This window comes from Marmota flaviventris, chromosome 10 (genome assembly GCF_047511675.1).
Source record: "Marmota flaviventris isolate mMarFla1 chromosome 10, mMarFla1.hap1, whole genome shotgun sequence".
Classification (NCBI taxonomy): domain Eukaryota; kingdom Metazoa; phylum Chordata; class Mammalia; order Rodentia; family Sciuridae; genus Marmota; species Marmota flaviventris.
This window is the reverse complement of record NC_092507.1, coordinates 87,553,334-87,575,780: the sequence shown is the minus strand read 5'-3', so window position 1 is coordinate 87,575,780 and position 22,447 is coordinate 87,553,334. Positions and strand designations below refer to the sequence as shown.

Here is a 22,447-nt window from a genome sequence, read left to right as displayed (position 1 = left end):
TAGTTTTCAACATACATTTTTAACTTACCATAATCTACCTTTAAATAATATACTATTTGCCATATAAAACAAGAACTTTACAGTAATTGCATTTTCTCTTTTCCAACCTTCTGCTTATGCTGTTGTCCTAAAATTTTACTTCTCCATTTGTTGTGAATCTCAACTTTGTTTTTGCTTTCTCTTTTCTTTAATCTGGGGGTGATTACCACTGACTGACATCCCCCACCCTTTTTATTTTTTATTTTGAGACAGGGTCTTATTGAATATCAAGGCTGGCCTCAAACTTTCACTGCTCCTTCAGCCTCCCGAGTAACTTGAATTACAGGCATGCACCACAGCACCCAGCTCAATTTCTTTCAAAGAAATTAAACCAATGAAGAAAAGTCTTCTTGGTTTACTTGTACATATGTTACCCATATGACCTTTTTTCCCCCTTGTACTAGAGATTGAACCTAGGACCTAATTCATGTTAGGTAAGTACTCTACCACTAAGCTCTGTCCCCTCCACTTATACAGTCTTTGTATAGAGTTTTTATGTAGCTCTGCGTTTTCATTTGCTTTTATTTTCTTTTCTCTTCAATACTCAAAGATCTCTTATGTTATAGATCTTTAACATTCCTTTCGTTATTTAATTAATTTATTCATTTTAATTAGGTATATATAACAGAATGCATTTTGATTCATTGTACACAATTACACTACAACTTTTCATTTCTCTGGTTGTATACCATATAGCGTTACACATTATGTGCAGTCATATATGTACCTAGGGTAATTATGTGCATCTCATTTCACCAACTTTCCTGCCCCCATGCCCCCTTCTCATCCCTCCTTCTCCTTTGCCTCATCAAAGCTCCTCCATTTTTCCCTTGTGTCCCCCCCCCCGCCCCCCAACACACACATTATGGATCACCATCTACTTCTAAGAGAAAACATTTGGCATTTGGTTTTTTGGGATTGGCTTACTTTACTTAGTATGATATTCTCCAACTCTATCTTTTACTTGCAAATGCCATAATTTTATTCTCTTTTAATGCTGAGTAATATTCCATTGTATATATACCACAGAATCTTTATCTGTTAACCTATTGAAGGGCATCTAGGTTGGTTCCACAGTTTAGCTATTGTGAATTTTGCTACTATAAACATTGATGTGGCTGTGTCCCTGTAGTATGCTGTTTTTTAAGTCCTTTGAGAGTGGGATAGCTAGGTCAAATGGTAGTTCCATTCCAAGTTTTCTAAGGAATCTCGATAGTGCTTTCCAGGTTGGTTGTATCAATTTGCAGTCCCACCAGCAATGTGTGTGATTCCATGTATGCCCTTTCCCCCTACATCCTGGCAAATATTTATTGTTGTCTGTATTCTTAATAACTGCCACTTTGGCATGAGATGAAATCTTAGAGTAGTTTTGATTTGCATTTCTTTAATTACTAGAGATGTTGAACATTTTTTCATATATTTGTTGATCGAAAGTATATCTTCTTCTGAGAAGTGTCTGTTCAGCAACTTAGCCCATTTATTGATTGGGTTGTTTGTTTTTTTGGTGTTAAGTGTTCTAAGTTCTTTATATATTCTGAAGATTAGTGCTCTATCTGACCTGCCTGTGGCAAAAATTTGCTCCCAGGATGTAGGCTCTCTCTTCACCTCACAGATTGTTTCTTTTGCTGAGAAGAAGCTTCTTAGTTTGAAACCATCCCACTCATTAATTCTTGATTTTATTTCTTGTATTTTAAGAGTCTTGTTAAGGAAGTCGGGGCCTAATTCGATGTGAGGAAGATTTGGGCCTACTTTTTCCTCTATTAGGCGCAGGGTCTCTGGTCTAATTTCTAGGTCCTTGATCCACTTTGAGTTGAGTTTTGTGCATGGTGAGAGATAGGGATTTATTTTCATTTTACTGCATCTGGATTTCCAGTTCTCCCAGTGTCTTTTGTTGAAGATGCTATCCTTTCTCCAGTGTATGTTTTTGGCGCCTTTGTCTAGTATGAGGTAACTGTATTTATGTGGGTTTGTCTCTGTGTCTTCTTTTATGTACCATTGATCTACATGTCTATTTTGGTGCCAATACCATGCTAATTTTGTTACTATAGCTTTTTAGAATAGTTTAAGATCTGGTATTATGATTCCTCCTGCTTCACTCTTCTTGCTAAGGATTGCTTTGGCTATTTTGGGTCTCTTGGTTTTCCTAATGACTTTCATGATTATTTATTCTATTTCTATAAGGAATGATGATGGGATTTTAATTGGAATCACACTGAATTTGTATAGCTCTTTGGATAGTATAGCCATTTTGGCAATATTAATTTTGCCTATCCAAGAGTATGGGAGATCTTTCCATCTTCTAAAGTATTCTTCAGTTTCTTTCTTTAGTGTTCTGTAGTTTTCATTGTAGAGGTTTTTCACGTCTTGTTAATTCCCAAGTATTTTATGAGGCTATTGCAAATGGGGTAGATTTTCTAATTTCTCTTTCAAAGGATTCATCACTCAATGTATAGAAATGCAATTGATTATGGGTATTGATTTTATATCCTGTTACTTTGCTGAATTCATTAATTCTAGAAGTTTTCTGGTGGAGTTCTTTGGATCCTCTAAAGATAGACTCATGTCGTCAGCAAATAATGATAATTTGAGGCCTTCTTTTCCTATTTGTATCCCTTTAATTTCTTTCGTCTAATTGCTGTGGCTAGAATTTCAAGGACTTTGTTGAATAGAAGTGGTGAAAGAGGGCATCCCTGTCTTTCAGTTTTTAGAGGGAATGCTTCCAATTTTTCTCCATTTAGAATGATGTTGGCCTTGGGTTTAGCATAGAAAGCTTTTACAATGTTGAGGTATGTTCCTACTATCCCTAGTTTTTCTAGTGTTTTGAACATGAAAGGATGCTATATTTTGTCAAATGCTTTCTCTGCATCAATCGATATAATCCTATCTTAAGTCTATTGATGTTAAGAATTATATTTATTGATTTCTGTATGTTGAACCAGCCTTGCATCACTGGAATGAACCCCATTTGGTCATGGTGCACTATTTTTTAAAATATGTTTTTGTTTGTGATTTGCCAGAATTTTATTGAGAATTTTTGCATCAATGTTCAACAGGAATATTGGTCTGAAACTTTCTTTCCCTCATGTATCTCTGCCTTGTTTTGGTATCAGGATGATACTAGCTTCGTAGGATGAATTTGGAAGGGTTCCTATCTTTTCTATTTCATGAAATAATTTGAGGAGTATTGGTATTAATTCTTTGTAGGTTTTATCGAACTCAGCTGTGAATCCATCTAGTCCCAGGCTTTTCTTGGTAGACTTTTGATGGTGTCTTCTATTTCCTTGCTTGAAATCGATCTGTTTAAATTGTGTATGTCCTCTTGATTCAGTCTGGGTTGATCATATGCCTCTAGAAATTTGCTGGTATCTTCGAGGTTTTCTCTTTTACCAGAGTATAGATTTTCAAAACAGTTTCTAATTATCTTCTGTATTTTAGTAGTGTTTGTTGTGATATTTCCTTTTCTTCAGAATTTTAGTTTTCATCACAAATTTGAGTTTTCTCTCTCCTTTTTGTCGGGATGACTAAGAGTTTGTCAATTTTATTTATTTTTTTCAAAGAACCAGCTTTTTGTTTTGTCAATTTTTTGAATTGTATCTTTTGTTTCAATTTCATTGATTTCCACCCTGATTTTAATTATTTCCTGTCTTCTACTACTTTTGGGGTTGGTTTGTTCTTTTTATAGAGCTTTGAGATGTAATGTCAGGTTGCTTATTTGTTGATTTTTTTCTTTTTTTAATGAATGAGCTTAATGCAATGAACTTTCCTCTTAGCACTGCTTTCATAGTGTTCCAGAGATTTTGATAAGTTGTATTGGAGTTATGGTTTACCTCTAAGTATTTTTTAATCTCCTTTTTGATGTCTTTTACAATCCATTGTTCGTTCAATAGCATATTGTTTATGAAAGGAAAGTGACTACAATACTCAGAGCAACCAAGAGATCTTTTTGCAGCAGTGCAACAGAGGAGAAAAGAGAGAGAGAGAGAGAGAGAGAGAGAGAGAGAGAGAGAGAGAGAGAGAGAGAAAAGAGCATGCGTGCAAGGGAGACAGAGAAATCAAGAGAGAGAGACAGAGCAAGAGAACAAGAGAGCAAGAGAGAGAGGGGCCCAGCAGGAGGGAGTTTTTATAGCTCAAATCTAACGGGGTCTCTGGGTCTGCAAGCTGCCTTGTTGGCACAAGGGGGGGTTGAGTGTTCAGCCTTGAGTGGGAGTTGAATGTTCACCTTTGATGCAAACAGGTGATAAAGGACCAGACAGAGGGGGGTTTGTGTGTGGGGGCCATCCTGCAGATAACATAGTTCAGCCTGTTCTGCACCTAACAGTTTAGTCTTCAGGTACTGGAGTAACCTCTCTCTTTATTTTTATCATTGATTTCTAATTTTATTCCATATGGTCCGTTAGAATGTAGGGTAGTATCTATTTTTTTCTATTAGCTAAGGCTTGCTTTGTGGCATAACATATGATATATTTTGGAGAAGGATCCATGTGTGCTGCTGAGAAGAAAGTATATTATTCACTCTTTGATGGATGGAATAATCTATACATGTTTGTTAAGTCCAAGTTATTGATTGTATTATTGAGTTTTATAGTTTCTTTGTTTAGTTTTTGTTTGGAAGATCTATCCAGTGATGAGAGAGGTATATTGAAGTCACCCAGTATTATTGTGTTGTGTCTTTTTTGTTCTTGTATTTGAGAAGAGTTTGTTTGGCATACATAGATGCCCCATTGTGTGGGGCATAGATATTTATGATTGTTATGTATTGTTGATGTATGTTCCCTTAAGCAGTATGAAATGTCCTTCTTTATCCGTTTTCACTAGCTTTGGTTTGAAGTCCGCTTTATCTGATATGAGGATGGAAACCCCTGCTTGTTTATATGGTCCATGTGAGTGGTATATTTTTTTCCCATACTTTCACCTTCAGTGTGTGGATGTCTTCCTGTGAAATGATTCTCTTGAAGGCAACATATTGTTGGGTCTTTTTATTTTTTTAATCCAATCTGTCAGTCTGTTTTTTGATTGATGAGTTTAGGCTATTCACATTCAGGGTTATTATTGAAATATGATTTGTATTTCCGGACATTTTGGTTTATTTTTGGTTTTAAACTTGACTTGGTTTCTCCTTTGATTGGCTTTTCCTTTAGTGTAGTTCCTCCCTTTTGCTGATTTTCATTGTTGTTTTTCATTTCCTCCTCCTGGAATATTTTGCTGAGGATGCTCTATAGTGTAGGCTTTGATCTTTAATATTTCTTACAGTGCAGGTCTGCGGGTAATTAATTCTTCCTATTTTTGTCTCAGAATATCTTTTTTTTTGCTTCATTTTCTCAGAATATTGAATACTAGTTCGGAAAAAAGTTTCTTTTTTCTTTTCTGCATTTTAAATAGGTTATTCCATTGTTGCTTGGGTGGAAAACTCCTGGCAAGGTGCCAGGAGTCATCTTTATCACATTTTTCTATAAAGAATATTTTTTTTTGTCTCTAAATGCTTTTAAGATTTTTTTAATTGATTTTTAACAATTATGATGTGTCTTGGTGTAGTACATGTATATTATTATTTTTTTTGTGTGTGTGTTTGTGTGTGTGTGTGGTGCTGGGGATTGAACCTATTATTATTATTATTTTTATTTTTAAATTTTTAAAAATATTTTTATGTGGTGCTGAGGATTGAACCCAGTGCCTCACATGTGCGAGGCAAGTGCTCTACCATTGAGCTACAGCACCAGCCCATCACAGCTCAATCTTGACACTCACACCGGTCCCTCCTGGAGTCTCATCAGTGAGTGCCACCTGTGAGTGGCATCAAGGAAGCTTCTTGGTCCCAGCTGATCTCTTGATCATCTCCCTCTGCACATTCTGCCAGAGATGGTGTGGAGATTGGTACTCTGTGATCACAGGCTTAGAAAGAAAAGAGCCCTTCTCCAGCAGGTGACAGGGGAATGTTGGTGTTGAAGTCAAGAGTGGGCCCAACACCGGTTTCCACAGACAGTGAGGTCTTCTTCACATTTCCCTTTCTAACTTGGCTGCCAGGAAACCAAGAGCTGTTCTTGATCTATCAACCTTGATATTTTAAAACCATTTGTCCCTTCTTTGTACCTTGTGGGTCTTTATTGCTGCCTACCTACTTCTTGGTGTACTAACTTAAGACGCCTTAAAGTTCAGCAACAGTGGAGCTGCACCCAGCTGCACTTGTGTCGTTACCCTGGGCTGCAGGCAGCTGCTCTGCAGGGCTGAGGTGCCAGTGTGCGGATCATAGATCCATGGGGGCGGGGGAGGGAGGCTGTAAAGGGTCTATTTGTGACCCCATCCAATGGTATATGGCCCAGGACTCCTTACATGCTGTTCCCAAGGGCCACCCTGGGTCAGTGGCTACCACATTGGTCAGGATCTGTGGTCATGTTGTGTGATGAGGATCTCCGCTGCAGAGGAGCTGAACCAGGGCCAAACACTGCCTGGGGAACAGCAAGGAGCCCCAAACTGCAAGTAGGTGAGACCCTGGTGCCGAGACCCTTGGGTCTCTTCTAATCCAAGAGTCTAGGGGCTCTGTGGTGACAGGTGACGAGGGGTCTGCAGGCCAGGCTTGCCCAGGCTAGGAATGGCCACAGGCTATGACTTGCCTTGGGAAAAAGACCTGTGCTTCTGCCAGGGCTTCACCCAGCAAGGCCACCGCACATCCTGCTGCTCACAGGTGTGCACGCACACGGTGCTTCGCTCCTGACCCAAGCGCTGGTGACCAGAATCAGTCACCAAGGCTTGGGGAACAGCTCACTTCTGTCCACTTGCATAGCTGAAGTGGCTTGAAGGGTGGGTTTGGAGCACCTGAAGGTAGCTGCCTCCGTGGCTGGGTACACCCAGCCCATATATGTTATTATTCACCTAGAATATTTTGAAGTTTTTCAGTTGGTAGGTTTATAATTTTTATAAGTTTAGGGAATTCTAGTCATTATTCCTTTTTTATTTATTTTTTCCTGTTCTCTCTTGTTTTGGTACTGTGGTTATACATGGTTGATCACATGATATCCCATTGAAATTGCCCCTTAATTTCATTTTTATTTGCTTAATTTTATAGCTTCTAATAATTGTGTCCTAAAGTTTACTAATCTTTTCTTTTGCAAGTGCTATCAAGAAGAATGAAATCAGCCAGGCACAGTGGTGCACACCTGTAATCCCAGAGGCTTGGGAGGCTGAGACAGGAGAATCTCGAGTTCAAGGCCAGCCTCAGCAAAAGTGAGGGCCTAAGCAACTCAGTGAGACCCTGTCTCCCATAAAATACAAAATAGGGCTGGGGATGTGGCTCAGTGGTCAAGTGCCCCTGCATTTAATCCCCGGCACCAAAAAAAACAACAACAACAAATTCAGTTATCTGCAGAAAATTGATAGAACTGGAGGACATCATGCTAAATTTTAAAAGTGAGAAACAGAAATACAAATACAAATATTCAGGGATGGGCATGTGGCTCAAGCGGTAGCGCGCTCGCCTGGCACGCATGCGGCCCGGGTTCGATCCTCAGCATCACGTACAAAAACAAAGATGTTGTGTCTGCCGAAAACTAAAAAAATAAACATTAAGATTCAAACCATAGCAGGCAGCCTTGTGGAATTTTACCCTGTGCATGAGCCTTATCCTCAGCAGATTCAAGCAAACCCCTGGCAGATTCCCACAGCTCATTCTAGGTATAGCTCTTTTCAGTAGAATTCTGTCTTGTAACCTCCAGCTGTCTAGCTGACTAAACTCATGATATTGGTCTCCGGAGTTTAGCAGTTATTCTCCTTCTCCATTTGTACCAGGAAAGTTAAAAAGCTGGGTCAATTTTAGGGATCATTCTTTACTCAGAGATCACAGCACTGTTTGTCTATGAGAAAATATTCTTTTCATCTATTTTGTTAAGTTCTTTAGTTTATGGTTGGTGGCTAGAAGCTGTGTGATCTATTACTATTGGGTTCCCTTTTTTAATCCTTTCCCTCTTATTACATATTTATTGTTCTATAGGAAATGTTAGAATCTGTCTTTAAAAAAAAAATCCTGTCTTTTTGTAATGCTGTTAAGTGTGGATTAATGTAGGAAAAACTGATTATCTTTTTCTGAATGCTGATAGCCACAACAACAACAACAACAACAACAACAAATGCTTGTATTTTTATGGTCTAGATTTATCAGGGAAAAAGTATAATCACTCATCTCTGTATAGAACTTGTTTCAGTTTTTTTTTATTGGTTGTTCAAAACATTACAAAGCTCTTGACATATCATATTTCATAATTAGATTCAAGTTGGTTATGAACTCCCAATTTTACCCCAAATACAGATTGCAGAATCACATCGGTTACACATCCACATTTTTACATAATGCCCTATTAGTAACTGTTGTATTCTCCTACCTTTCCTATCATCTACTATCCCCCCTCCCCTCCCCTCCCATCTTCTCTCTCTATACCATCTACTGTAATTCATTTCTCTCCTTGTTTATTTTCCCATTCCCCTCTTATATGTAATTTTGTATAACAGTGAGGGTCTCCCTCCATTACCATGCAATTTCCCTTTTCTCTCCCTTTCCCTCCCACCTCCTGTATCTGTTTAATGTTAATCTTTTCTTCCTGCTCTTCTTCCCTGCTCTGTTCTTAGTTGCTCTCATTATATCAAAGAAGACATTTGGTATTTGTTTTTTAGGGATTGGCTAGCTTCACTAAGCATAATCTGCTCTAGTGCCATCCATTTCCCTGCAAATTCCATGATTTTGTCATTTTTTAGTGCTGCATAATACTCCATGGTGTATAAATGCCACATTTTTTTTTTTATCCATTCATCTATTGAAGGGCATCTGGGTTGGTTCCACAGTCTAGCAATTGTGAATTGTGCTGCTATGAACATCGATGTAGCCGTATCCCTGTAGTACGCTCTTTTAAGGTCTTCAGGGAATAGTCCGAGAAGGGCAATAGCTGGGTCAAATGGTGGTTCCATTCCCAGCTTTCCCAGGAATCTCCATACTGCTTTCCAAATTGGCCGCACCAGTTTGCAGTCCCACCAGCAATGTACAAGAGTACCCTTTTCCCCACATCCTCGCCAGCACTTGTTGTTTGACTTCATAATGGCTGCCAATCTTACTGGAGTGAGATGGTATCTTAGGGTGGTTTAGATTTGCATTTCTCTGACTGCTAGAGATGGTGAGCATTTTTTCGTGTACTTGTTGATTGATTGTATGTCCTCCTCTGAGAAGTGTCTGTTCAGGTCTTTGGCCCATTTGTTGATTGGGTTATTTGTTTTCTTATTGTTTAATTTTTTGAGTTCTTTGTATACTCTGGATATTAGGGCTCTATCTGAAGTGTGAGGAGTAAATATTTGTTCCCAGGATGTAGGCTCCCTATTTACCTCTCTTATTGTTTCTCTTGCTGAGAGAAAACTTTTTAGTTTAAGTAAGTCCCATTTGTTGATTCTTGTTATTAACTTTTGTGCTATGGGTGTCCTATTAAGGAATTTGGAGCCCGACCCCACAATATGTAGATCGGAGCCAACTTTTTCTTCTATCAGACGCAGAGTCTCTGATTTGATATCTAGCTCCTTGATCCACTTTGAGTTAACTTTTTTGCATGGTGAGAGGAGGGGATTCAGTTTCATTTTGTTGCATATGGATTTCCAGTTTTCCCATCACCATTTGTTGAAGATGCTATCCTTCCTCCATTGCATGCTTTTAGCTCCTTTATCAAATATAAGATAGTTGTAGCTTTGTGGATTAGTCTCTGTGTCCTCTATTCTGTACCATTGGTCCACCCGCCTGTTTTGGTACCAGTACCGTGCTGTTTTTGTTACTATTTATCTGTAATATAGTTTTAAATCTGGTATCGCTATACCGCCTGATTCATTCTTCCTGCTTAGAATTGCTTTTGCTATTCTGGGTCTTTTATTTTTCCATATGAATTTCATGATTGCTTTATCTATTTCTACAAGAAATGCTGTTGGGATTTTGATTGGCATTGCATTAAACCTATAGAGAACTTTTGGTAATATCGCCATTTTGATGATGTTAGTTCTGCCTATCCATGAACAGGGTATATTTTTCCATCTTCTAAGATCTTCTTCTACTTCTCTTTTTAGGGTTTTGTAGTTTTCATTGTATAAATCTTTCACTTCTTTTGTTAGGTTGATTCCCAAGTATTTTTTTTTTTTTGAGGATATTGTGAATGGAGTGTTTTTCCTCATTTCCGTTTCAGAATTTTTGTCGCTGATATACAGAAATGCCTTTGATTTATGCGTGTTGATTTTATATCCTGCCACTTTGCTGAATTCATTTATTAGTTCTAGTAGTTTTTTTGTAGACCCTTTTGCGTCTTCTAGGTATAGAATCATGTCATCTGCAAATAGTGATAATTTAAGTTCTTCCTTTCCTATTTTTATGCCTTTAATTTCTTTCGTCTGTCTAATTGCTCTGGCCAGTGTTTCGAGAACTATATTGAATAGAAGTGGTGATAGAGGGCATCCCTGTCTTGTTCCAGATTTTAGGGGGAATGCCTTCAATTTTTCTCCATTGAGAATGATGCTAGCCTGAGGCTTAGCATAGATAGCTTTTACAATGTCGAGGTAAGTTCCTGTTATCCCTAGTTTTTCTAATGTTTTGAACATTAAGGGATGCTGTACTTTGTCGAATGCTTTTTCTGCGTCTATTGAGATGATCATATGGTTCTTATCTTTAAGTCTATTGATGTGGTGAATAACATTTATTGATTTCCGTATATTGAACCATCCTTGCATCCCAGGGATGAATCCTACTTGATCATGGTGCACAATTTTTTTGATGTGCCTTTGTATCCGATTCGCCAGAATTTTATTGAGGATTTTTGCATCTAGGTTCATCAGAGATATTGGTCTGTAGTTTTCTTTCTTTGAGGTGTCTTTGTCTGGTTTCGGAATCAGGGTGATGTTGGCCTCATAGAATGAATTTGGCAGAGCTCCCTCTTTTTCTATTTCCTGAAATAACTTGAAAAGTATTGGTATTAATTCTTCCTTAAAGGTTTTGTAAAACTCCGCTGTATACCCATCTGGTCCTGGGCTTTTCTTGGTTGGAAGTCTTTTGATTGCTTCTTCTATTTCATCTATTGATATTGGTCTGTTTAAGTTGTGAGTATCTTCCTGACAGTCTGGGCAAATCATATGACTTAAGGAATTTATCGATTGTCTTCACTATCTTCTATTTTATTGGAATATAGGTTTTCAAAATAATTTCTAATTGTCTTCTGTATTTCTGTAGCGTCTGTTGTGATATTACCTTTTTCATCCCGTATGCTAGTAATTTGAGTTCTCTCTCTTCTTCTCTTCGTTAGCATGGCTAAGGGTCTGTCGATCTTATTTATTTTTTCAAAGAACCAACTTTTAGTTTTGTTAATTTTTTCAGTAGTTTCTTTTGTTTCAATTTCGTTGATTTCCGCTCTGATTTTAATTATTTCTTGCCTTCTGCTACATTTGCTGTTGTTTTGCTCTTCCTTTTCTAGGGCTTTGAGATGAAGTGTGAGCTCATTTATTTGTTGGTTTTTCCTTTTTTTGAGGAATGACCTCCAGGCGATGAATTTCCGTCTTAAAACTGCTTTCATTGTGTCCCATAGATTCCGATATGTTGTGTCTGTATTTTCATTTATCTCTAAGAATGTTTTGATTTCCTCCTTTATGTCTTCTGTAACCCATTGATCATTCAGTAACATATTGTTCATTTTCCATGTGATGTAGGATTTTTCCTTCCTTCTTTTATCATTGATTTCCAGTTTCATTCCATTATGATCAGATAAAATGCATGGTATTATCTCCACCCCTGTATATTTACTGAGGGTTGCCCTATGGCATAATATATGGTCTATTTTTGAGAAAGATCCATGTGCTGCTGAGAAAAAAGTATATCCACTTGATGATGGTTGATATATTCTATATATGTCAGTTAAGTCTAGGTTGTTGATTGTGATATTGAGTTCTATAGTTTCTTTATTCAACTTTTGTTTGGAGGATCTGTCCAATGGTGAGAGAGGTGTGTTGAAGTCACCCATAATTATTGTGTTGTGGTCTATTTGATTCTTGAACTTGAGTAGAATTTGTTTTATGAACGTTGCAGCACCATTATTTGGTGCATAAATATTGATAATTGTTATGTCTTGTTGGTGAATGGTTCCTTTTAACAGTATATAATGTCCTTCCTTATCCCTTTTGATTAACTTAGTCTTGAAGTCAATTTTATTCGATATGAGGATGGCCACCCCTGCTTGCTTACGAGGACCGTGTGCGTGGTATATTTTTTCCCAACCTTTCACCTTAAGCCTGTGTATGTCTTTTCCAATCAGATGTGTCTCCTGGAGGCAGCATATTGTTGGATTTGTTTTTTTAATCCATGTTACCAGCCTATGTCGCTTTATTGGAGAGTTTAAGCCATTAATGTTTAGAGTTACTATTGATATATGGTTTGTACTTCCAGCCATGTTTGATTATTTATCTTCTTTTTTTTTTTTTTTTAATTTAGTTTGTTTCTCCATGGTTAGCTTTCCCCCCGCCCTCTGTCTTTATAGAGGCACTTCCCACTGATGGTTTTGGTTATTGTTTTTCATTTCTTCCTCGTGTAGTGTTTTGCTCAAGATGCTTTGCAATGCTGGTTTTCTGGCTGCAAATTCTTTTATCTTTTGTTTATCATGAAAGATTTTTATTTCATTGTCATACCTGAAGCTTAATTTTGCTGGATACAGAATTCTTGGTTGGCATCCATTGTCTTTCAGTGTTTGAAATACGTTGTTCCAGGATCTTCTCGCTTTCAGCGTCTGTGATGAAAAATCCGTTGTTAACCTTATTGGTTTACCCCTGAATGTAATCTGCCTCCTTTCTCTTGTAGCTTTTAATATTTTCTCTTTGTTCTGTATATTGGATATCTTCATAACAATGTGTCTTGGAGTTGGTCTACTGTGATTTTGTGTGCTCGATGTCCGGTATGCATTTACAATTTGTATATCCATTTCCTTTTTTATTTCTGGAAAGTTTTCTGTAATTATTTCATTCAGCAGGTTACTCATTCCCTTGGTTTGAATCTCTGTACCTTCTTCTATCCCGATGACTCGTAGGTTTGGTTTTTTTATGTTATCCCATATCTCTTGGATGTGTTTCTCGTGATTTTTAACCAGCCTTTCTGAGTTGGCTAGGCTCTTTTCAAGATGATATATTTTGTCTTCATTATCTGACGTTCTTGCTTCTTCTTGCTCCACTCTGTTAGTGATACTCTCAATTGAGTTTTTAATTTGGTTTATCATTTCCTTCATTTCTAGAATTATTGTTTGATTTTTTTTTTTTATAATCTCTATCTCCTGATAAAGATGCTTAAGAACACATTTTCAAAGTGTTCTTTCACTGTTTGGATTTGCTGTCTCGTATCCTCTTTAAGGTTCCATTCCATCTGTCTAAGGTATTCCTTGAGTTCTTTATATGACCATTTTTCTGCTGACTCTAGGTCCTCCTGAATATTTAGGCTGTCCTTCATTTTTTGTACTCCTTTTCTTCCTTGCTTTTTTATGCTGCTCATGTTACTTCTTGTTCTGTTTGACTGCTGAGTTACTGTTTACTCTTATAAATTTATTTGATGCTTGGGAGGAAAGATATTAGAAGGGAAGGGAAGAAGTCACTAAAGAGAATGAGAGTAGGCAGGTAGAATTCAAGGAAGGAGGAATAAGAAAATTGAAAAGAAATGAAAAGACAAAAGAGACAAAAACAAAAAAAAATTAGAAAATAAAGAAGGAAAAGAAAAAATTTTTTTTACAAAAATAATAATGATAATAAAAATGAAAATTAAAATTAAAAAATAATAATAATAAAATAAAAAAATTAAAAAAAATTAAAAACATTGAAAAAAAGTTAAAGAACAACAACAAATAAAAATTGAAAATGAAAGAAAAAGAAGAAAAAAAAAGAAAAAGAAAAAAAATGATAATAATAATAATAATAATAATAATAAATGCAGTCCTAGAGTTCGATTAACTTCTCTTCCAGTAGGTGGAGCTGTGCCCACTGGGCCAAGCTTCTCCTCTCAATAGGTGGGAACCATTCACTGTGCAGCAGCTCTTTCTCCCAGACTGGGCGGGTCTCCAAACCTGAGTGTCTAGGGCCTTCTCTTGTGTTTCCTCAAGCCAGGCCGCGCTCACCTGTGACGCTCACCACAATACTGGCTACACACAGCTTGGGGCTGAGAACCCCCAGCGAATTTGCTTGCCCTCCGGTAGCCACGCCCCTGGTAGCTGGTGCAAGAGACCTCAGTTGTCAGCACTGGTTGGAGCGGTAGCCGGGAGTTGCACGCCGCGAGTCCCGCACCACTCCTGATTCCCTGGGTCTGGCTATTGCGCTCACAGGAGAGCTGGAGGGGCCCTTAAGGTTTCCCCGCTGTGTGGAGAGAGATGGCTAGGGGATTACACACCTGTCGCGCTGGTTTCAATGCAGTTATCTCCTCCGCCCGTTATGTCAGTTCTCTGCCAAGGTGGTATCCCATGCAAATGGTGACCGTTCGTTCCCTTTGCCGGGTGACCAATGCAACGGGTGGGTCCTGACTGTCTCTCCCAATCCCCGTTTCAATCCTGTGGCCACTGCCTATGAAGGCTCGGTTGTCTTTTACCTCTGTAAGTTCATAAGGGCCGACCAGTTATTTCAGCGGGATCGTTAGTGCTGAGTCATGAGAAGCAGGCGAACCGGAGCTTGAATGCAGCCGATCCGGGCTCGGTGTGTGTGTTCTGAGGGGCCCAGACTGTACGCCCCAGATCCACGTCAGCTCAGCATTGCCTAGTGATCCTGAGCAAACAGCATTTAGACAGTTTACGGCTCCCTATGCCCGCGCAGTTGAAGATGTCAGAAACTTGATCTCTCCTCGCCCGCCACCATGTTAGATCTCCTCAATGATATTCATGTTACCCTTACAGCTTCCTGGCATAAGCAAGTTCTTGGGATTATACAAACTGCTGCTTCTGTTTCCAGTCCAGATTTCTAGAAATTAAACCCTGCCGCCGTCGCCTCCGCCTCTGCCTCTGGGCCGCGCTCACGGGTGCCACGCTCATCTGCGACCATAGTGGAGCCGCCGCGGCCTCCGCCGCTCCTCAGCCCGGTGCCCGGCCCCTGGGGCCCAAGCGGCTGCCGCCACGGCTCTCCGGCCCCCTCCTCCAGAGCACGGGTCCCTTCGCAGGGGGATGCAGAACAACCCCAGAGCAGGCTCTGCCCGAAGGTGCAGCGGCGAACAGGCGACCAAGGCGCTCGAGGCCGCGGTCCAGCCTTCGGAGGACAGGGCTCGGCACGCAGCCCAGCTCCAACCTCTAGATGTGGCTGCCGGACAATGTAGACAGAGCCATCAAGACAGCCAACAGAAAGCAAATGGCGGCTCCCGCGTAGTGGATTTTCGGCACAGAAACCACAGCCCAGCCAACAATCCCAATCCACAAACTCTCCCTGTATAAAAAATATTAAAAAAAAAAAAAAAAAAAAGGGCGGGGCGCACTGAGCTTTCTTTGCCTCAGGTACTTACAATCCACTGCTGATTACACATTCAGCTTCTCTGCCCGGAGCGAAGCGAAAGAGGAAGCAGATGGGAGCAAAGCGCCCGCGGCTCTGAGCAGCCAAGCGTCTCTTTTTCGATGTCTTTGTTCTTTCTGCTGCTTGGCAAGTGGTCCGCTACAGATTAACGGTGAAAGGAGCTCTAACAAGCTGCGCGAAATCTCGATTAAAGCCGCTGCTCTGAGCACCACGCTCAGCACTTCAGCAACCCCCGTACGCAGCGGCCATCTTCCTTGTTTCAGTTTTTACTAAATCAGTTATATGAGATGTTTTTCCTCTTTACAGGTTCAGTTTAACTTGCAGTTTACAAAACCAAATATATCACTAGGAGATGTTCAGTCAGGAGCAACTGTTAATGTGCCTTGCTCAACTGATAAGGAAAAGTAAGTATTTATTGACATAAAATTTATTGTTTGTAGTTTTGAATGAATTTTTAATCAATGATGCCCCCTATTTTATCTGAGGCCTTTTAAGATGCTTGAGTCACTTTGAACTATGACAAGTGCTTTCTCATATGTATTTGCAAGCTGTGGGATAGGCATATAATAGACATAAAAGAGATTTTCTTACACAAATGAAGATTGCTTTCATATGTATTCTTGGGCATGTACACAGGAATCTTTAATTCCTCTAAAGTCAGTTGTTTTTGTTTTTCTTGTGTGGCTTTGTTTGTCCTGGGTGCTCTTCATTTTTCTGATTTATTGCTTCTAGTATAATCTATGAAACTAACTGGTTAATCTACTAGAATTACATGGTGAATAAAAGTAAAAAAGTTTGTAAGATTGACCACTAGGTTACCTAAAAAAATTGAGCACCAGTTTGTGGTTTGTGTTTTGCCTGCTCAGAGATTCCTTCCTTATTTTTTAGGTTTCACACAGTACATTTTTGAATCAGTGACGTGTGGCTTAATTAATCAACTCTCCATGCATACTTTTTTCTCTAGATAGTCTTCATGTTTGTTGTTTTTTAAAACAAAATAATTATGGTTGTTTATTTACTTCAGATTTAGTGTTTGTAAAACCTGCTATGAGCTATCCACTATTCTAATATATTGCAAACTCAGTTACTAACATAGTTCACTAAGGGTTCTTTTTTTTTTAATATATTTTTTTTTAGTTGTTGATAGACCTCTATTTTATTTATTTATATGTGGTGCTGAGACTCAAATCCAGTGCCTCACACATGGCAGGCAAAGTGTGCTACCGCTGAGCCGTAGCGCCAAACCTCACTAAGGGATCTTATCCCAGTTGTCACCAGGATGAATATTAAAATAGTTAATGAAGATCAGAATTGTGTGAGTTTCTGATAATGTATGTATTTATTATATCTAATTTTACACTTGCTCATAAGGCAGAGCACCTGGAATTCATATTAATGGTAGAAAACCATAATGTTTGTATATTTAATTCATCATTTACACTGAGAGCAACTTTACTAGCAGAAAACATGACAGTCATTCACAATATCAAATATCATCTGACAATAAAATTGAGACTCTTCAGTGATTTTCATTTTTTTGTTTAGAAGTGGTTTGTTGTTTTATTTGTTGTCAGCTAACAAAAAGTGGCAATGAGTATTAAAGAAAAAAATTAAGTTAAAATTGAAAAAATAAACCTAGAAAACTTTATTTTCTACACATTGGGAAAAGACCATCATTTAATTTTAAGGATTCATTATTTTGTAAGATCCTTTAAATTCTGACTAAAAGTATACTACTGGGGCAATTGTTAATACTATCAAAATTTTAGAAGGAATGCATGGTAGAAAGGGGCAAAATACCAAAATATCCCCCCCCCCTTTTTTTTTTTGAAATTTCTCTACCACTGGCCTTGAAGTGCTTTTGGTTAAAGGAAAACGCAATCTTAATTTATTTTAAATAGCATGAGATAGTAAGTAAGTAATTAAATGATTCTCAAGGCATGTACATATTTATTTTATTTCTAATATCTGTCACTTGTGTGCTTTTACAAAATTTTATGGTGCTCTTAGGATTATTTTTATTTTGCTCACAGTTCTTATTCCAGCTCTTAGTTTATTATAATTTACTCATTAGGAACAGGGATACTTTGATTATATACAGATAAATTATATTTTTTAAGAAACAGTAAAGAGTGTATTCTGAACCATAGCCATAAATTACAACTCAGTTACACATTTTGTGTGTGTGTGATGCTAGATATTAAATCCAGGGTTTTTCACAGGCTAGCAAGTCTCTACCACTGAGCTATAACCCCAGCCCAGTTATATATAGTACAGGCTAAGTATCCAAAATGCTTGGAAACTGAAGTTTTCTCATTTCAGTATTTTGGGGGTTTTGAAATATTTTCTATACACAATGAGGTATCTTGGGGATAGGACCCAATGTAAATACAGAATTCATTGTTTCTTAATTTATAATGGCCTGAAGGTAATTCTATGTGGCATTTTTAGTCTGTTTTGACTGTGACTCATCACAGGAAGTTAGAATTTTTCATTGGTAACATCATGTCAGTGCTCAAAAATTTTCAAATTTTGAAACTCTTCAGAGTTTTGGATTAGGGATGCTAAACCTGTTTGTGTAGATACATTAGGCAAACCTTAAAAATTAACTAATAAAGAAAAAAATCAGACTTTGAAAAAATAATATATGTTTTTTTTAAGTGGTGAAAATTTAGGATTGGAATCTAAATACTTGAAGAAAAGAGAAGATAGCATTCCTTTACGTGGACTAAGCCAGAATCTGTTTAGTAATTCAGGTGAGAAAAGACATTTCTGGACTGAATTTTTTGTAGTGTGTATGCATAAAGACTAAAGTGATAATCTTTGTTGTTTCATTTGCAGATCATCAGAAAGATGGCAGTCTAGGAGTGATGCAGACATCTTCCAAACCTGCAGTGCTCCCCTCTACATCTTCAGCCTATTTTCCTGGGCAGTTACCAAACAGTTAATTCTAGCATTGTCTTTTTACTTTCTATTGACATTTCAGAAACTCAGGTGTTTTAAAAATATCCTAACAGGCAGAAGTCAAATCCTAACCAGGCAAGTTTCAGATTTTACTTGAGCTATCTACCATTAGACTATTTAGATCCTTAATTCTACTACTGGATTTACAGCACACAGTTAAAAAAGAAATAAATTTGTATTCAGGGATTGGTAAAGATGCTGAGTAAAAGATATTTTGGTCTGTAAACATGTTGTTTTACAAAATAACAGGATGAATTTTAAACTAATTATTAGATTTCAGTTCGAAGGGGAGAGATGATCCTTATAGAGGATATTCTAATCATTTAGAAGGTCTGAGTAAATTGCAGCCTGCACAAGAAAATAATACTATGAAAGAAACCAAAGAATGCTAATAATTCAGTTTATTGTTTTCATTGATAAAATGTTTTAAGTTTGCCACCTGAGGATTATGAGGAAAAATGATTTTCTCTTAAGATTATCTCTATTATTGATATTGACATTAAGGGAAAAGTCCTAAAGCTACCTTAAGTGAGTGAAATGAATTAAACCTTCATAGCAAGCAGATATGAGTATTTTTCTTGTAACATTTAAGTTAGCAGTTAAGTCTGTTAAATAACTTTTGATGTGCTTATTAGGCCAGGTGTGGTGGCACATGCCTGCATTCCCAGCTACTCCGGAGGCTGAGGCAGGAAGATCACAAGTTCGAGGCCAGCATGGGCAATTTGGTGAGACCCTGTGTCAAAAAAAAAATAAAAGGGCTAGGAAGTAGCTTGGTGGTAAAAGGCTTGCCTATGCATAAGGCTCTGGGTTCAATCCCCAGCACATTAGAAAAATAAATAATTTGGATAATATTTTTACATGACCAAATTAGTATATGGTGCTTTACACTGGAGCTGAAACATTTATAGGATTTTAGTGTTTTCTGTAAGTTTATACCCATCCTATTCTTCTCCTTAATTGGGAGTTTTATTGTTATGCAGTTAAATCTGTATCAGTGGGATTTGGTTTCGATAGCTCCATACAAAATCTTTACTAGAAGTGCATCATGGATATTCATTGTCCTTGTTTCTAAAATACCAAAACATGGGTTCCTTTTAATGTTTACTTGACAAAGTAGACAAAACTGTTAAAACTTTCTTCTCTTCCCCATTACTAAAAGTTTCAGGTTAAGAACAATTCCTATGGAAAAAAATTAGGTGATTAAAAAAAATTCACCCAGGATCATAGGGCCCATTATCTTCTTGTTGACAACCATCCAATACAGAGTACATTCTCAAAAATAATCTAAATTTGTTTGCAAATTTTGAAACTCATTGCTTGTGATAGTTTAAAAATTATTTTCAAGTTCTTTTTTACACAACTGAGCAAAGAGACATTTTAAAATAATGACATACCTATATCACTGGGTTCATAAGTATTGTTGCTAAATATTTTAAAAATACGTATACTTTGAAATTGCTGGCAATTGTCTTTAAGTCAGGGATCTAAATAGAATATTGAGTAACTAGTATTAGGTAGCAACTTTTTTCTCCCTCTATTAGATATACTATATTAGTAAGAATACTCAAGTTACAATAACTTGAAAGCATTTATTATTCTGGAAAGAAGTCTTTTGGTAACAGGAATCTGCTTTGTTGTAAATACTATGTAATATATATAAAAAACCACTGTGACAGGGTTTGGATGGAATATATGACCCACAGGTAGCGTTTGTTTTTTAATATGTCTTTTTCCATATACATAAATTGAAATTGAATTTCTAAGATAGGATAGAGATCATTCTGACATTCTTACTAAAGACTTGTTTGTATTAAATGTATATATGTAGACTTCTGAGTGCTAATTTTTTGTTCTACCTCTTTTATTTGAAATTTTTTTCCAGTATAAAATTGTACATGTGTTAATAATCCAAAGGTTACATTTAATGTTATTTCTATAAACTGAGCTTTGTTAATAAAGTATTAAAATTACTTTGGGAGGGCTGGGACTGTGGCTTAGTGGTAGAGTGCTCGCCTAGCATGTGTGAGGCACTGGGTTCGATCCTCAGCATTACGTAAAAATAAAATAATAAAATAAAATTACTTTGGGAGTATGATATGTAAAAGGCATGTAGAAAAAGAAACAGAATTTGATCTGTTTGGAAAATCAAAGTACACTTGCATTGTATAGTGAATGAAAAGGAATGATTCAGAGAAAGGTTAAGTCTTTGACTTGTTAGTATAAAAGTGATCATGGTAACAAAGCTAAAACCGGCTGTATCTGGACTCACAGATCAAGACTTTTTTTAAAAAAATCATTAAAATATTTAATTTTATTAACAGAATATTTACATTTTTAAGACCTTATTTAACCATAGTGAATGTTCCAGGTTTAAAAAGCATTAGGCAATAACCACACACAAGATGAAAACAGTGTAAACTATACAATACTTTATGTACAATTTTTACAAAGTAACACTTTTTTAAATAATATAACTGGACACAAAAATATACACTTTAGAGAAATTCACATCAGTAATTGTATAAAGCTCTCTTCTAGGGTCCTGAAAATTTAGGACAAACATTAGCTCTGTAAATAAAGTGTTACTGTGACAGTCCTGAAAGGCCACTATATATATTTATCTACATATAGATATCACATTGACATTTTCAAGGCTACCAGCTTTGCTATATAATTTTAGATTATGTATTCAAGTGTTGAGGTTTTTATGATTATGCAAACATTAAAAGAATAGTGGTATAAGAAGAAGCTGGGGAACAAATCTGAGCCAGCATTTTTAGAATTACAGGCTCTAACCACCCCAATTTAAATTCTAAATGGCTGATATTTTTTCACTTCAAAAACAGTAGTGAATATGCTTAAAATAAAATTATTGCAAACAAGCTTGAAACATGATTCAGATTTTAGTACAATTTTAAGTTTTTTTTTTTAAATGCAAACAATTCATTTATCATTTCTTTATTTTAGTGCATCTGCATTAAGGCTTTGAATTATTTGACCCAAGATTTTACAATATTAAAATCTGACTCGATTTTACAATGTTAAAATGAACAGGTCCACAACCATACTATCTATTCTGAGAGTCAGCATAAATAGAGTTAAAGCTCAACACCTTAAGGAAATGGTAGCAGAGACATATGCTAATATCTAAGAAGTTTACATATATAGTTTTTAATTAAAGGATGTATAATAAAACAGTTTAGTGGCAAGAAATTGGTGCTAATAAACAAAAGGTTTCTTTTCAAAAGAAATTGTAACATCTTTGGAAAACTGTCCGGTTCCTTCTTTAGTTCCCACGGAGTTCATGCAGATAATTTCTTAAGACAATCTTAAAGTACACTGCAGATGGAGATGGAATGTACATCCAGAACTACAGGTGAAAACTAAGACCTGGGTGCTGATAGAAAAATCTTCCTGATTTCAGTCATCACACATTTGTGTCCTGGAGTAAAGGTTCTTTGGCCTCTCCTGGCGCTTGTGTACTATGAGGATGGCTGTGACTGCCACAGTGCTTTCTCCAACTGCTGGACCGTAAGCTTAAATTGGTATGTTCTGGAATAAACAAGGCAACAAGCAGAGCCAGCAGTACCGAACAGGCTCCAAAGAGAAAGGGGGGGCCAGGGATTATGGAATTCTGAGGAAGAAAAGAACAATTAGGATTTTTGTACAAATACTCTTGTTCTTCAGAAATTGCTTTTTTTTTTTTTTTTTTTTAAGTAATAACTGCTATCAGTTACAAGCCAATGACTCAATTCTTCATGAAAGCCACAGTTATAAAATGCATTCTGTTTTCCAGAGAAAAGTGGCACTTAAACTCTCACTATAAAATTCTGGGAATAACAACTGGCAAAAAAGCCTATACAAAAATGCCATAACTTTTAGTACAAAATATGAAACAGGTTCTAGAGTCCTCACTTAATTTGTTAGTCCTGGA

At 37.1% G+C, this 22,447-nt stretch overlaps 2 protein-coding genes across 3 annotated transcripts in view; one reads left to right on the top strand and one right to left on the bottom strand.

The window, feature by feature from the left end:
• The window catches only part of Sass6 (SAS-6 centriolar assembly protein), a 47,404-nt gene extending 26,810 nt beyond the window's left edge, over window positions 1–20,594 (top strand). Inside the window, exons 15-18 of one of the 2 annotated variants that reach the window (XR_011708887.1) lie at window positions 15,856–15,953; window positions 18,211–18,305; window positions 18,391–18,588; window positions 19,149–20,594. Coding sequence is in view for 1 of the 2 variants with exons in the window: in XM_027943113.2 (XP_027798914.1) it covers window positions 15,856–15,953; window positions 18,211–18,305; window positions 18,391–18,497 (300 nt within the window). In the remaining variant the exon portion in view is untranslated. Of the gene's footprint in view, window positions 1–15,855; window positions 15,954–18,210; window positions 18,306–18,390 lie in introns of both variants that reach the window. The other variant, XM_027943113.2, reaches the window with a different exon arrangement.
• Window positions 20,595–20,792: 198 nt separating this feature from the next.
• The window catches only part of Mfsd14a (major facilitator superfamily domain containing 14A), a 52,364-nt gene continuing 50,709 nt past the window's right edge, over window positions 20,793–22,447 (bottom strand). Inside the window, exon 12 of the mRNA XM_027943137.2 lies at window positions 20,793–22,147. Coding sequence (XP_027798938.1) covers window positions 21,941–22,147 — 207 coding nt within the window. The 3' untranslated portion in view covers window positions 20,793–21,940. The remainder of the gene's footprint in view (window positions 22,148–22,447) is intronic.